The sequence below is a fragment of the Balaenoptera acutorostrata genome, chromosome 1, assembly GCF_949987535.1.
Source record: "Balaenoptera acutorostrata chromosome 1, mBalAcu1.1, whole genome shotgun sequence".
Taxonomy (NCBI): Eukaryota; Metazoa; Chordata; class Mammalia; order Artiodactyla; family Balaenopteridae; genus Balaenoptera; species Balaenoptera acutorostrata.
The window spans coordinates 98,870,711-98,885,680 of NC_080064.1; the positions used below are offsets into that span (position 1 = coordinate 98,870,711).

The 14,970-nt window shown below is 41.9% G+C and overlaps 1 protein-coding gene across 1 annotated transcript; it reads right to left on the reverse strand.

Moving 5' to 3' along the window:
* Nucleotides 1-9,056: 9,056 nt before the first annotated feature.
* Nucleotides 9,057-12,158, reverse strand: ADORA3 (adenosine A3 receptor). Its single transcript, XM_007169405.2, has 2 exons — nucleotides 11,809-12,158; nucleotides 9,057-10,101 (listed from the first exon to the last, which is right to left on the reverse strand). The coding sequence occupies exons 1-2, from the start codon at nucleotides 12,156-12,158 to the stop codon at nucleotides 9,495-9,497; spliced, it is 957 nt and encodes a 318-aa protein (XP_007169467.2). The 3' UTR covers nucleotides 9,057-9,494.
* Nucleotides 12,159-14,970: the final 2,812 nt, after the last annotated feature.

Here is a 14,970-nt window from a genome sequence, read left to right on the forward strand (position 1 = left end):
TGACCCACCCAACCAAGATGTTCCTGAATTCCTGACCCACAGAAAGCACAAGAGATAATAATTATCATGTTAAGCCTTTAAGTTTGGGAGTAGTTCCTTACATAGCAATCAATAATTAATATTGACATTGTGGTTATTTTTTTTAAATAGTTCCTATTGCTGAGAAAGCGGAATGTAAAACAAACACTCAGTATTGTTCAGAGATGCCACACCATGAAACTGAAGAAAGTACTAACAGAAGGAGATTATACACAGATATCAGGAAAATGCCCAAGACATGAAAAAGTAACATTCTAAAGCAAATGACAGGCTCAGAGTTACAGAGAATAAACAGATGTGTCGATTAGTGGTCTGAGGATTATCTGGTGTTATTAGTTCTGTTGCTCCCTCTTAAGGGTAGAATTAATTTTCACTCTATTTGATGTGTAAATAAGAACATAAATGGGTAATAAGGATAAACAAAATTTTTAAAATATCTTTTTTTTTTACTTTTTATTTTGTTTTTAGTTATTTCTGAGATATACATTTTAAAGTAATAACTAGAATTATGACTTATAACATTATATCAGAACATACAAGATTTTTAGAATTTACATGTAATGTCTGAAACATTTATATTAACATATTTCCATATAAATAACCCAAAGAAAGTTTAGTATTAGTTGTTTGTTTGTTTGTTTATACTGCAGGCTCTTATTAGTCATCAATTTTATACATATCAGTGTACACATGTCAATCCCAATCACCCAGTTCAGCACACCACCATCCCCACCCCACCGCGGTTTTCCCCCTTTGGTGTCCATACGTTTGTCCTCTACATCTGTGTCTCAATTTCTGCCCTGCAAACCGGTTCATCTGTACCATTTTTCTAGGTTCCACATACATGCGTTAATATACGATATTTGTTTTTCTCTTTCTGACTTACTTCACTCTGTATGACAGTCTCTAGATCCATCCACGTCTCAACAAATGACTCAGTTTCGTTCCTTTTTATGGCTGAGTAATATTCCATTGTATAAACGTACCACAACTTCTTTAACCATTCGTCTGTCGATGGGCATTTAGGTTGCTTCCATGACCTGGCTATTGTAAATAGTGCTGCAATGAACATTGGGGTGCATGTGTCTTTTTGAATTATGGTTTTCTCTGGGTATATGCCCAGTAGTGGGATTGCTTGGTCATATGGTCATTCTATTTATAGTTTTTTAAGGAACCTCCATACTGTTCTCCATAGTGGCTGTATCAATTTACATTCCCACCAACGGTGCAGGAGGGTTCCCGTTTCTCCACACCCTCTCCAGCATTTGTTGTTTGTAGATTTTCTGATGATGCCCATTCTAACCGGTGTGAGGTGATACCTCATTGTAGTTTTGATTTGCATTTCTCTAATAATTAGTGATGTTGCGCAGCTTTTCATGTGTTTCTTGCCCATCTGTATGTCTTCTTTGGAGAAATGTTTATTTAGGTCTTCTGCCCATTTTTAGATTGGGTTGTTTGTTTCTTTAATATTGAGCTGCATGAGCTGTTTATATATTTTGGAGATTAATCCTTTGTCTGTTGATTCATTTGCAAATATTTTCTCCCATTCTGAGGGTTGTCTTTTCATCTTTTTATAGTTTCCTTTGTTGTGCAAAAACTTTGAAGTTTCATTAGGTCCCATTTGTATATTTTTGTTTTTATTTCCATTACTCTAGGAAGTGGATCAAAAAATATCTTGCTGTGATTTATGTCAAAGAATGTTCTTCCTATGTTTTTCTCTAAGAGTTTTATAGTGTCCGATCTTATATTTAGGTCTCAAATCCATTTTGAGTTTATTTTTGTGTATGGTTTTACGGAGTGTTCTGATTTCATTCTTTTAAATGTAGCTGTCCAGTTTTCCCAGCACCACTTATTGAAGAGACTGTCTTTTCTCCATTGTATATCTTTGTCTCCTTTGTCATAGATTAGTTGACCATAGATGCGTGGGTTTAACTCTGGGCTTTCTATCTTGTTCTGTTGATCTATGTTTCTGTTTTTGTGCCAGTACCATATTGTCTTGATTACTGTAGCTTTGTAGTATAGTCTGAAGTCAGGGAGTCTGATTCCTCCAGCTCCGTGTTTTTCCCTCAAGACTGCTTTGGCTGTTCGGGGTCTTTTGTGTCTCCATACAAATTTTAAGATGATTTGTTCTAGTTCTGTAAAAAATGCCATTGGTAATTTGATAGGGATTGCATTGAATCTGTAGATTGCTTTGGGTAGTATAGTCATTTTCACAATGTTGATTCTTCCAATCCAAGAACATGGTATATCTCTCCATCTGTTGGTATCATCTTCAATTTCTTTCATCAGTGTCTTATAGTTTTCTGCATACAGGTCTTTTGTCTCCCTAGGTAGGTTTATTCCTAGGTATTTTATTCATTTTGTTGCAATGGTAAATGGGAGTGTTTCCATAATTTCTCTTTCAGATTTTTCATCATTAGTGTATAGGAATGCAAGAGATTTCTGCACATTAATTTTGTATCCTGCAACTTTACCAAATTCATTGATTAGCTCTAGTAGTTTTCTGGTGGCATTTTTAGGATTCTCTATGTATAGTATCATGTCATCTGCAAACAGTGACAGTTTTACTTCTTCTTTTCCAATTTGTATTCCTTTTATTTCTTTTTCTTCTCTGATTGCCGTGGCTAGGACTTCCAAACCTATGTTGAATAATAGTGGTGAGAGTGGACATCCTTGTCTTGTTCCTGATCTTAGAGGAAATGCTTTCAGTTTTTCACCATTGAGAATGATGTTTGCTGTGGGTTTGTCATATATGGCCTTTATTATGTTGAGGTAGGTTCCCTCTCTGCCCACTTTCTGGAGAGTTTTTATCATAAATGGGTGTTGAATTTTGTCAAAAGCTTTTTCTGCATCTATTGAGATGATCATATGGTTTTTATCCTTCAATTTATTACTATGGTGTATCACATTGATTGATTTGTGTATATTGAAGAATCCTTGCATCCCTGGGATAAACCCCGCTTGATCGTGGTGCATGATCCTTTTAATGTGTTGTTGGATTCTCTTTGCTAGTATTTTATTGAGGATTTTTGCATGTATATTCATCAGTGATATTGGTCTGTAATTTTCTTTTTTTGTAGTATCTTTGTCTGGTTTTGGTATCAGGGTGATGGTGGCCTCATAGAATGAGTTTGGAAGTGTTCCTTCCTCTGCAATTTTTTGGAAGAGTTTGAGAAGGATGGGTGTTAGCTCTTCTCTAAATGTTTGATAGAATTCACCTGTGAAGCCAGCTGATCCTGGACTTTTGTTCGTTGGAAGATTTTTAATCACAGTTTCAATTTCATTATTTGTGATTGGTCTGTTCATATTTTCTGTTTCTTCCTGGTTCGGTCATGGAAGGTTATACCTTTCTAAGAATTTGTCCAGTTCTTCCAGGTTGTCCATTTTATTGGCATAGAGTTGCTTGTAGTAGTCTCTTAGAATGCTTTGTATTTCTGCAGTGTCTGTTGTAACTTCTCCTTTTTCATTTCTAATTTTATTGATTTGAGTTATCTCCCTCTTTTTCTTGATGAGCCTGGCTAATAGTTTATCAATTGTGTTTATCTTCTCAAAGAACCAGCTTTTAGTTTTATTGATCTTTGCTATTGCTTTCTTTGTTTCTATTTCCTTTATTTCTGCTCTGATCTTTATGATTTCTTTCCTTCTGCTAACTTTGGGTTTTGTTTGTTCTTCTTTCTCTAGTTCCTTTGGGTGTAAGGTTAGATTGTTTACTTGAAATTTTTCTTATTTCTTGAGGTAGGCTTGTATAGCTATAAGCTTCCCTCTTAGAACAGCTTTTGCTGTATCCCATAGGTTTTGGATCATCGTGTTTTCATTGTCATTTGTCTCTAGGTATTTTTTGATTTCCTCTTGGATTTCTTCGTGATCTCTTGGTTATTTAGTAACATATTGTTTAGCCTCCATGTGTTTTTGTTTTTTACGTTTTTTCCCCTGTAATTGATTTCTAATCTCATAGCATTGTGGTCAGAAAAGATGCTTGATATGATTTCAATTTTCTTAAATTTACTGAGGCTTGATTTGTGACCCAAGATGTGATCTATCCTGGAGAATGTTCCGTGCACACTTGAGAAGAAAGTGTAATCTGCTGTTTTTGGATGGAATGTCCTATAAATATCAATTAAATCTATCTGGTCTAGTGTGTCATTTAAAGCTTGTGTTTCCTTATTTATTGTCATTTTGGATGATCTGTCCATTGGTGTAAGTGAGGTGTTAAAGTCCCCTACTATTATTGTGTTACTGTCGATTTTCTCTTTTATAGCTGTTAGCAGTTGCCTTATTTATTGAGGTGCTCCTATGTTGGGGGCATATATATTTATAATTGTTATATCTTCTTCTTGGATTGATCCCTTGATCATTATGTAGTGTCCTTCCTTGTCTCTTGTAACATTCTTTATTTTAAAGTCTATTTTATCTGACATGAGTATAGCTACTCCAGCTTTCTTTTGATTTCCATTTGCATGGAATATCTTTTTCCATCCCCTCACTTTCAGTCTGTATGTGTCCCTAGGTCTGAAGTGGGTCTCTTGTAGACAGCATATATATGGGCCTTGTTTTTGTATCCATTCAGCAAGCCTGTGTCTTTTGGTTGGAGCATTTAATCCATTCACATTTAAGGTAATTATTGATATGTATGTTCCTATGACCATCTTCTTAATTGTTTTGGGTTTGTTTTTGTAGGTCCTTTTCTTCTCTTGTGTCTCCCACTTAGAGATGTTCCTTTAGCATTTGTTGTAGAGCTGGTTTGGTGGTGCTGAATTCTCTTAGCTTTTGCTTGTCTATGAAGCTTTTGATTTCTCCATCGAATCTGAATGAGATCCTTGCCGGGTAGAGTAATCTTGGTTGTAGGTTCTTCCCTTTCATCACTTTAAGTATATCATGCTACTCCCTTCTGGCTTGTAGAGTTTCTGCTGAGAAGTCAGCTGTTAACCTTATGGGAGTTCCCTTGTATGTTATTTGTCATTTTTCCCTTGCTGCTTTCAATAATTTTTCTTTGTCTTTAATTTTTGCCAATTTGATTGCTCTGTGTCTCGGCATGTTTCTCCTTGGGTTTATCCTGTATGGGAGTCACTGTGCTTCCTGGACTTGGGTGGCTATTTCCTTTCCCATGTTAGGGAAGTTTTCAACTATAATCTCTTCAAATATTTCCTCTGGTCCTTTCTCTCTCTCTTCTCCTTCTGGGACCCCTATAATGCAAATGTTGTTGTGTTTAATTTTGTCCCAGAGGTCTCTTAGGCTGTCTTCATTTCTTTTCATTCTTTTTTCTTTATTCTGTTTCACAGCAGTGAATTCCACCATTGTGTCTTCCTGGTCACTTATCTGTTCTTCTGCCTCAGTTATTCTGTTATTTTTTTTTTTTAAGTAATCCCTATTGCTGAGAAAGCTGCATGTAAAACAAACACTCAGTATTGCTCAGAGATGGCACACCGTGAAACTGAAGAAAGTACCGACAGAAGGAGATTATGCACAGATATCAGGAAAATGCCCAAGACCTGAAAAAGTAACATTCTAAAGCAAATGACAGGCTCAGAGTTACAGAGATTAAACAGGTGTGTCTATTTGCGTTCTGAGTATTATCTGGTGTTATTAATTCTGTTGCTCCCTCTTAAGGGTAGAATTAATTTTCACTCTATTTGATGTGTAAATAAAAAGGTAAATGGGTAATAAGGATAAACCAAGTTTTTAAAATATCTTTTAGAACTACAAACTAAAATGTTTACAGATGAAATAATTTGATGTGCAAAATTTCAAGATAATCAGGGTAAGGCAAGTTGGTGGGGTCATTAATGAAACAAGGTTGGCTGTAAGTTGATCATTATTAAAGCAGGATAATAGGTATATGAGCCTTAGTTATTCTAATCTCTCCACTTTTGTGTGTTTGAAATTTTTCATAATAAAAAGTAAAAAGCAAAAAACAAACAAAACAAAACTTTGACACAGGTGTTACTAGTCTCCCATTTTACAGATGAGAAAAATTGAGGCTCAGTTTAAGTAACTGCTAAATTTAAGTTCACACAGCTAGTACAGCCGCCATGAGCTGATGCTAAATCTGAAAGAAAACATTGTTCTTTCCATCGCTCAATTCTGCTTCCCCAATAGTAACAATATCGCAACACTGTAGAGAACTTTAGAGTTGAGATTTTACATTATGCCAGTCATCCGAGTGGTTGGGGCAAGATGCAGCCTAATTTTTCTCATTCCCATTGTACCCAGTATAGTATCTAAGGGCAGAGTTTCTCTAGAAAATGTGAATTTAGTTGTAAGAAACTGAAGATACAAACGGACCATGACCAGACCATATATAAAAATAGAACTCTGGTCCACTACCAGCCCAGGAAACCAGCCCCTTATCTATAGTAACTGGCCCAGGAAGCCAGCCTGATATAAACCAGACTTATAGGAAGTCAGACCATTATTCCTAGTAACAATCCAGAAAGCCAAACAATAATCCCTGTAACAATTGGCCCTGAATGGCCAGGACTTGATGAATAACTGACAGCTTCCCTAATTTTTGTCCTGCTTCCATCTAGGAACCAACCAGAGAAAGTCAAATATGCCCCCTAACCCATCACACAGGATGCCCCACTTCTAGTCGGCCTGCCTACAGCCTCCCCAGGCCAACGGTCTCCAGTCGGGGTGCACCTGAAGCCTTCTTTTTTCCACTATAAAAGTATCCCGCTCTTCTGCCTGCCTTTAAGTCTCTGCCAAAAAGCAAGGGGCAGTGGCTGACTCCTTTGCTATAGAAAGCTCAGAATAAATAGGGTTTGTTTGTTCTCATTTGGCTGGTCTTCACTTATTTCTATTGTTGATTTGATTTTAAAAATTGAGTAAATAAGCCCAGCTACTCAGCATCTACCTTTGTTCCAGCGAATCTGTATGGAGGAGGAAGAAGGAAGCAAACCTCAGTTTTGTCTGGGTGGTCTTTTTACCTTATTCCTTTAAAATGAAAGCCCAACAGCCACCTTTGACAATGTTTAGCTGAAGGGAGCTAGCCAGGAGACAGACTCAGGGAAACTCCAGTGACATTAATCTCTAAACCTGAAACCAGGGTAGATCTCGTCACTTCCAGCCCAACTCCTCACCAGTGAGTCTTGGTTCATCTTTTTTGAGTTCACGCCAAAAGACATTTCACTGTAAGGGCCTCTTCTGGGCTGGTGGAGCCCCTTAGCTCAAGAGATTCTCATTGACTCCCAAGCCCCCAAAATACAACTTCCTACAAGCCTTCAGTGGGTTTGCTAAGCAGTGACTGTCAGAAAGGAAAAGAGAGAGAAGTAGGGGAGGAGGAGAAAGGGAGAAAAAAAAAGTTTTTCTGAAACTCAGGAGCTACAGCTTGTCTGATGACACCAAATGACTCAGGACAGACCGCTGTTTTCTTGTGAGGCAAGCGGTCCCTTTAAATCAAGTTTCCTAAAAGGGCACATGCCAAATGTTGCTATAGAAACTGGGTTAGAGGCCAAGAACCAACCAGCACTTCCCTCAAGTCTCCAACTGGGCAAAGGTGAGTCCTGGACAGAACAGTGTGCCAGGAGCACCCAATGCCCCAGAGTAGACCCAGGGCCTCATCCTGGAGGGGCATTTTAACTAAACACAAAAATTAATTTGGGGGAAAATGCTGAAATCAAAAGAGGGGATACCATTACGAAAAAATTGGAGGTGGGGGAGGCCTGTCTTTTGAAAGAAAAAAGATCCCCCAAAATGTTGATGGGGAATTTGTCAGGACAAAAGTCCCCTCCCATGTCCAGGGACCCCTAGGAATGGGGGGCGGGGGTGTGTTGCAGTCCTCTGCCTCTAACATAAGATTGTGAATGGCGTCAGGAAGTGGGTGGGCGGGGTGACGCACTCAGTTTGGCATTAGTAGAAAATGCTATGTGCGAGTTTTTCAACATCTCACATAGTGTTGATTATTCCTGGGCTGACAAGAGAAGACACGAGGACATTTCCCTGAAGTGAAATGTTAACAAGATAAATAGGGTTATCAGGCTCTGGTCTAAGATTAGGGGCAGGATAACCTTTCAAGATTGGCTAAGAACTAATAAGGAAAACATTTTCAGTACACTTATCCTCTTTGATGTGGTTTAACTGAAATCCCCATCCTGCTACTCTCATCAAGTTAATATATTTATTGTCTTGGGAGTGAGAGTCCACAGCTGCAAGTTTGGATAGCCCAATCAGAGATGCCACCTCGAACTTCCAGAGCCACACTCAATGCCCGAATGACTTGACTAGAACGCCATCCCTGTCTGGTGTCCCAATTGGCAACAGCAGTTAAGGCAAAAAACCCAGAAGTCCTTGAGTATACAAATCATAGTTTGTACCCATGATTCTGTTAATTGTACATAAGGTGAACTTAAGAGTTTGGACTTTGTAGAAATTACAAGTCACTCTGCATGTCTAGGGATAGGTAGCAAGAATCTTGGGTTCTCCCATAAGGCAGGACTGCCTTGAAATCCTGGCTCTCATACTTGTTAACTGTGTGATTGTGGACAAGTTACTTAAAACCTCTGTGCCTCAGTTTTCTCTTCTGCAAAATAGAGATGGTAATAACGGTGGTACCTAAAAGACTGTCAGGACCAAAAGAGAGAATGCATGCAAAATAGTACATAGAAAGTGCTCAACAAATAATAACTATCTGGTGTCTCTTTTTGCCCCACTCCCGCTATTCCTATTAAATAATAAAATACCAGAGGAGATGATTAAGACTCAGCTCTAAGAATTATTTCTTCTCTAACACTTGATGAATGGTTCATAAAGTTGACAAATGCTCTGATCAGCCCTGGAAAAAGGAGCAGGGTGTTCTGGGGCCAGGGGTGAGGGTCCTAGAATTTACATAGGCAAACATGCCACATGGCATCAGGTAGAAGCAGGCTGAGTGCCAGGAGCAGCCAGCTGGGTCTTCAAGCTCCAAGTGACCCTGGCCCTCAGCAAAGAGCTACACAACAATTAGTTATTATCTTTTATTTACTCAAATACATTTACAGGTGAATCTAGCAAGTTAAGTCCCTCTTAAACTCAGTTCACTCCTTGCATTCCATCCATCCTCCAGGCATCTGCTGAGAGCAGGGTTCTCTGCTTAATTCCATAATGGAGTAGAACTGAGTCACCATTATGTACGCGTCCAGCCCAGTTGGGATCCTTTGGTCAGTAAGCCAATGAGGCATCCTTCAGGTTACATGACTTCTGTTTGGGAAGGAGGAACACAGGCAGTAGTAACAATAGAACATTGTCCTCAAGTCAGACACCCAGAAAATTGAATTAGAAAAGAAGGACAAGAAAAAAATTGAATTAGAGAAAGAGGGTAGTAGGGAAGATACAATTGGAGGCAGCCAGCCAAATGCTTCCCACATCACTGGAAGAAATCAAACATGTGAGAGCCCATGGCCCAGGTGGATAGGCCCTCAAGTGTTTGTCCATGCTGAATCTGAAGGTCAATGGGACGGAGAGTCATCTTTCATGGATAGCTACTCAGAAGTCTGCTCAGTGCTTGAGTCCAAGGAATTAGAGGGCTGGCAGATCACATAGGCTTTGAGGATCAAGAGATAGGTTTCCTTGAACTTCTTTATTTTATAAGCATAGACGATAGGGTTCATCATGGAGTTAGCATGGGACAGCAGGATGCCCAAGTACAGCACAACTTGTGGTACTTCACCATTAAAGTAGATGATACAATTGATGACGGATAAAGGCAGCCAGGACAAAGCAAACAAGAAAAGAACCAGAAACAGAGACTTGGCTGTCTTGAACTCCCGTCCATAAAATGCACCTGTCTCTTTGGAGTTAGAAAAGTTCTGATTGAGTTTGTTCCGGATGACATAGAAGATGTCAAGGTAGATGGCACACATGACAACCAGGGGAATGAAAATCCAAGTGAAGAAGCTGAAGTAGACCATGTAGTCCATCCTCACGACGGAACGGAATTGGCAGGAAAGGAAGGTGAGATTTTTGTGGTACTCTGAGTTCAGTTTCATGTTCCAGCCAAACATGGGAGTCAATCCCACCAGGAATGACACCAGCCAGCAAAGGCCCAGAGCCAACCATATTCTTCTTTGAGTGGTGACCCTCTTGTATCTGTTTGAATTGAAGAGAGTTGGTGAGTTCACAGCAGGAATTGCTAATAGGTGGGGGGAGTTGGAGCTGGAGGGTGTTGGTATTCTATGGTGATTTCAGCTAAACTCTACTGGATATGAAGACAAGATGAGCAGACAATGACTAGAGAAAACTCCAGCAAAGTTCTCTGGGAACTTTTCTAAAGAAGTACAACCTCCAAAGCAGCAGGAGTACGTTGCCTAGAGTCAGGGGCTTGCGTACCCCCATTCACAGTTCCATTTCCAGCCCAAGAATTCTTCAGTCCCTGGGAGGTAAGAGTTATCAATCAAAGTCTCCTGGGATCGCCTTACCTGGGGAGAAATAATCTGCTCAAAGCATGTTTGCCTGCTGTGCTCTGCACTGGTTTTTTTTGTTTGTTTGTTTTGTTTTTTGGCTGTTGTGCTGCTGTCCATAAATTAGACTCTGCCTGTCCCACACTTACCCCCTACCTGTGTCTGCCCCTGCTTCTCTATTTGCACCACACTTGGGGTTTGAGTTAGACTCCACTTTCATGGAGTTGCAAAAGTCATGTTGAGGTGCTTCCAGGACCTTAAAAGACTCATCCGATCAAAAGTCACCATTTCTCCTTAAACCATTCTTCCTGACAACATTCTACACAGGCTATAAGAAGGAAGCAGATTTTGTTAAGTACTGACTATGTACTCAGTAGACTTTCTCTCAATAAAATCTCATGATAAACTGGAGATATTTTTATGACAATCTCCATTTCATTGATGGTAATGGTGAAAATCATAGTAGTTACAGCTACCATTTACTGAGCACAGACTGTGTGCTGGGTATTTTTCTAAGAGCTTTATGTGTATTAACTCATTTGATCTTATGGGGAAGGTGCAATTATCATCCCCATTTTATAGGTGAAAAAAATGAAACAGACAAGTTAAGCAACTTGTAGAAGCTAAAAGTGTTGGAGCTAAAATGGAATGGAGGTGAATCTGAGTTCAGAGCATCTTAACACTATGACGAGGAACTGAGACGCAGAAAGCTAAATAACTTGCCCAAGATCAGACCTCAAGATCTGGGATTTGAACCCAGGCTCGTTTGTATCAAAAGTTGTCTGTAGCTCCCTCACCATGCTCTTTCCCCAAGAGAAGAGAGGAGCAACAAGATACCAATGTAATTCAGGACACCTGGGGAATTAGATTTCTTCATTTGGCAGTCTGCTCTGTTCACATGGTCACATGAAAAGTTGTTACTACTTTCTGCAATGGAGAACTTTTTTGGTCCCCTTCTCAACATGGAAGAGGAAGCAAAATTAAAATAACTTTAAAATCGCCTACATTTGCAAAGAAGAGAAACATCAGTTTACCTCCTTCTTTTCTCTCTGCTTATGTTATCATCTAGTATGTTTCTATCGTTTCTAAAAGTCAAGAGCATTTTTCACTAATTAAAGATGCATCGAATTTTTTCATCTTTAGCCTGCCAGGGTATTGAGCATATACTCCTGTAGTCAGTGGGGAGGGATTGGAGTGTTCCTCTGTTTCTAGTTCCCAAGTTTCTCCTCATCGTTGTTAAACCCCTCACACACCAAATGGTGAAGAGAACCTCTTTCAAGCTAAGAGGCCAATTTGGATTTGTTTCCACTCAAAAAGTGTGAGATCTGGAGGTTTTAGCCCCATTTCCCAGGCACCTCTATCACTGCCCCACACCACCCCTCTCCAAGCAAGTTACCTGACCGTGAGCTTGACCCGCAGGTATCGGTCCACGGCAATGGCTAGCAAGGACATGATGGAGGCGTGGGTGAAGATCAGCAGCAGGCAGGTCATGAGAAGGCAGCTATAAAAGTGGATTGTGACACCCAGGCTGATGACAATGGCCAAAGGCATGACCAGCACCCCGACAGCAATGTCAGCCAGGGCTAGGGAGACAATGAAATAGAAGGTGGTGTTCTGCAGGCTGGGGTTCAGTTTGACCACCCAGATGACCAGCACATTGCCCACTATGGCACAGAGCCCAATGAGAATCTCCACAGTGATGTAGGTAGCATTGGCCAAGGACACGGCAGTGCTGTTGACAGGCATCTCGCTTTCCAAATGGAGCCTCCCAGGTGACATGTGTGCCAACAAGATCCGTGTGGACAAGTCAGCCTAGCTCTTGCCAGACATCTTGCCAGAGGTCCAGGTGCAGCAGCCACAATTCAGAACTCACAACTCGCCCATTCCTTCTCTTCTCTGGTGGAACCCCCTCTCCCCCTCTCCTTAGAGACAGTCCATTACAGGGCCATCACTTTCAGCCCCAATGCAGGCCGTACACCCCTGGGCTCCCAGAAGACTGGAGAACAGTTCTACGTGAGCTGAAAGTGAAAATGATGCTGCTCTTAGTTCCCCTGCCCCTGGAGGGCTACTAAATCTCCATCAAGATAAACAATGTTCTTCAGTGGTGTTTCAGGAAGTGAGATGGGCCAAGAGGAAGCACAGAGCCAGGAACACTCAGCAAGAAGATGGAAAGAATGGGGGCTGGGTGGGGGCATGTTCATGGCATGGAGAAGACTCAGCATTCATTTACTCAGGGACTAGATAAGAATGTCACTCTGGGTGAGAGAGGAGCTGGGAACACTGACTACGTAATATTCTGGCTTTCTGCTAGCTTATCAGAAAGATCGAGCAATGAGGAGGCAAACAGAACACACAGAAGAGAAAGAAATAGACTTTGGTGGCAGGCTCCTAAACTTAGCCAGAATGTACTCTTTCTAAAGAGTACATGCCATAGACTGACTGTGTCCCCCCAAAACTCATAGGTTGAATTCTGACCCTCAAGTCAAAGTAGTTGGAGGTGGGGGCTTTAGGAGGTTATTAGGTCATGAGGGTGGAGCCCTCATGAATGGGATTAGTGTCCTTATAAGAGAGACCCCACAGAGCTCCCTTGCCCCTTCCACCATCTATGTACCAGGAAGTTGGCTCTCACCAGACACAGGTTCTACCGATGCCTTGATCTTGGACTTCCCAGCCTCCAGAACTGTGGGAAATAAATCTCTCTTGTTTCTAAGTCACTTAGTCTTTGGTATTCGGTTATATCAGCCCAAAGGGACTAAGACAGCTCATAACAGTAAGGACTGAGAATTCGGTCACATGAGTTGACTCTGCTGGGGCATAGCTGGAACCCAGCCTTTGTATCAAAGATTTTTTGCCAAAGAGACAAACTAAGATTCCCTGTTCAGATGAAAAAAAACTTCAGCACCTCCCGTAAGCATCACATCTGCTGACCCTCATCTTCCCTTCTCAGCCCACACACCCACCATGCCCTCACACTAGCAACCAGCCTGTGTCAAATCTGTTTGAGGGACAACGGGATGACCAGCCATGCAGAAAGGAGGGAAAGGGCAACATGTACACATGATCACACAGCATACCTCCTGCCCTCCGGCCCCAAGCCCCACCCCTACCCTGCAGGAACAGCAATCTATCTGAAAATCAGACCCTCTCCCTGAAGTTGCTCACCTGGGAACTCCTGGGAATCAGACACTTGAATGCAATTTTTATTTGGAGTCCACCTGGTTCAGGTGTTTCTCAGTGCCGCCCAAAAGGGGTTATTTAGAGAGACAGCAAAAGGAACAGTTGGACCTAAGCCCACACTGTGGATTGAAGGGTTGATAATACTTACTTCTAAGCACCAATCTCTGTAGAGCCAAAAAATAAAATTCGACGATCACAGGAGTGCTGTTCTGGTGTTTACTAACAAGCACCTCTCACTGGGGCACTGGCGAGATGCCTCAGCATGGGGCCTGCCAGGGTCTTCTTTAGTTGTTCTGCTTCGGCATCATCCGTCGACACCCCTACCCCCCCACTCCCCACCCCTGCCGCATCCCAAGTCTGTCTGGTGTACCTTGCTCATCTCTGCTAGACTTGCTCAGGGAGCTGAGCCAACTCCCCAGACATTAAGAGGCAGTCCTCTCCAACTGCATTTCTGTCGCTCCAGCATTTTCCAGTGTTAGCCGTGCCCACATCCTTGCACTTTGGGAACATGAAAGTTGTCACCAGCCTCCAACGTGACCTCTCATAAATGTCTTTACTGCAGCTGCTCTCTTTATCTCTGCTCGGGAGAAGGAAGACATAGAGAGCGATTTCTAGGAGGCTGCGTGCGACCAAAACAAGTCCTTCTCGCTATAAAGCAGTTGTTGAATCTTGGTAACTCACTGCCAACAAGGTACCCCAGCTCCCAACCCTCAGCTACCCAGTAGCACCAAAACCTTATGTGAGAGAAAGACCCTCTGGGGTAGGGATGAGTCGTGTTGCCTGGCGGTGGTGATGGTGTAGCTAAGGAACATTTTTCCTGGAGGGTTTGGTAACCCCAGGTCCGCCTGGGGTGGCCGAGGACAGAGCGAGTGGGCTCATGGCAGAGTGGGGCACAGACAGCTGCCCTGTGTTTGGGAGCTGGGCAGACAGTGGACAGTTCCTGCATTTAAAGAAAAAAGCCTGTGGCCCTTGTGCAGCTGTGGGCCAGAAGCTCGGGGGAGGGAGAAGGAGGTGGAGGCCAGGGAAAGTCCCTGAACCACAGATCCATCCTACCGGAAGTGAGCCGAGCTGTTAGGGATGGAAGTGACAGCTGGAGCTGGAAACCTTACTGGTGTATGTTTTCAGATTGCAGCCTATTTCCCCTCCTTTAAGACCCAGGTGAGTCCTTCCAGAATCAGCCCATCTCATCTGGGTTAGAGAAACTAAGTAGAAGGGTTTTGCTCCAGGACCGGTCACAAGGGCAGCGTGGTGGGGACAAGGTAGCCTGTGAGACCGTAACACACAGGAACAAGGAGAGACAGGGGACACATTTGGGGCCACCGACCCAGCCACCTCTCCCCAGCCCCTCCCCAGGAATTGTTCCCAGAATCCTCTGTACAAA

Coding starts and splice junctions, on each gene's coding strand:
- ADORA3 (XM_007169405.2), bottom strand. CDS start 12,158: ATGCCTGTCAACAGCACTGCCGTGTCCTTGGCCAATGCTACCTACATC. Junction 10,102..11,808: donor CGGGTCAAGCTCACGGTCAG/GTAACTTGCTTG, acceptor CAATTCAAACAG/ATACAAGAGGGTCACCACTC.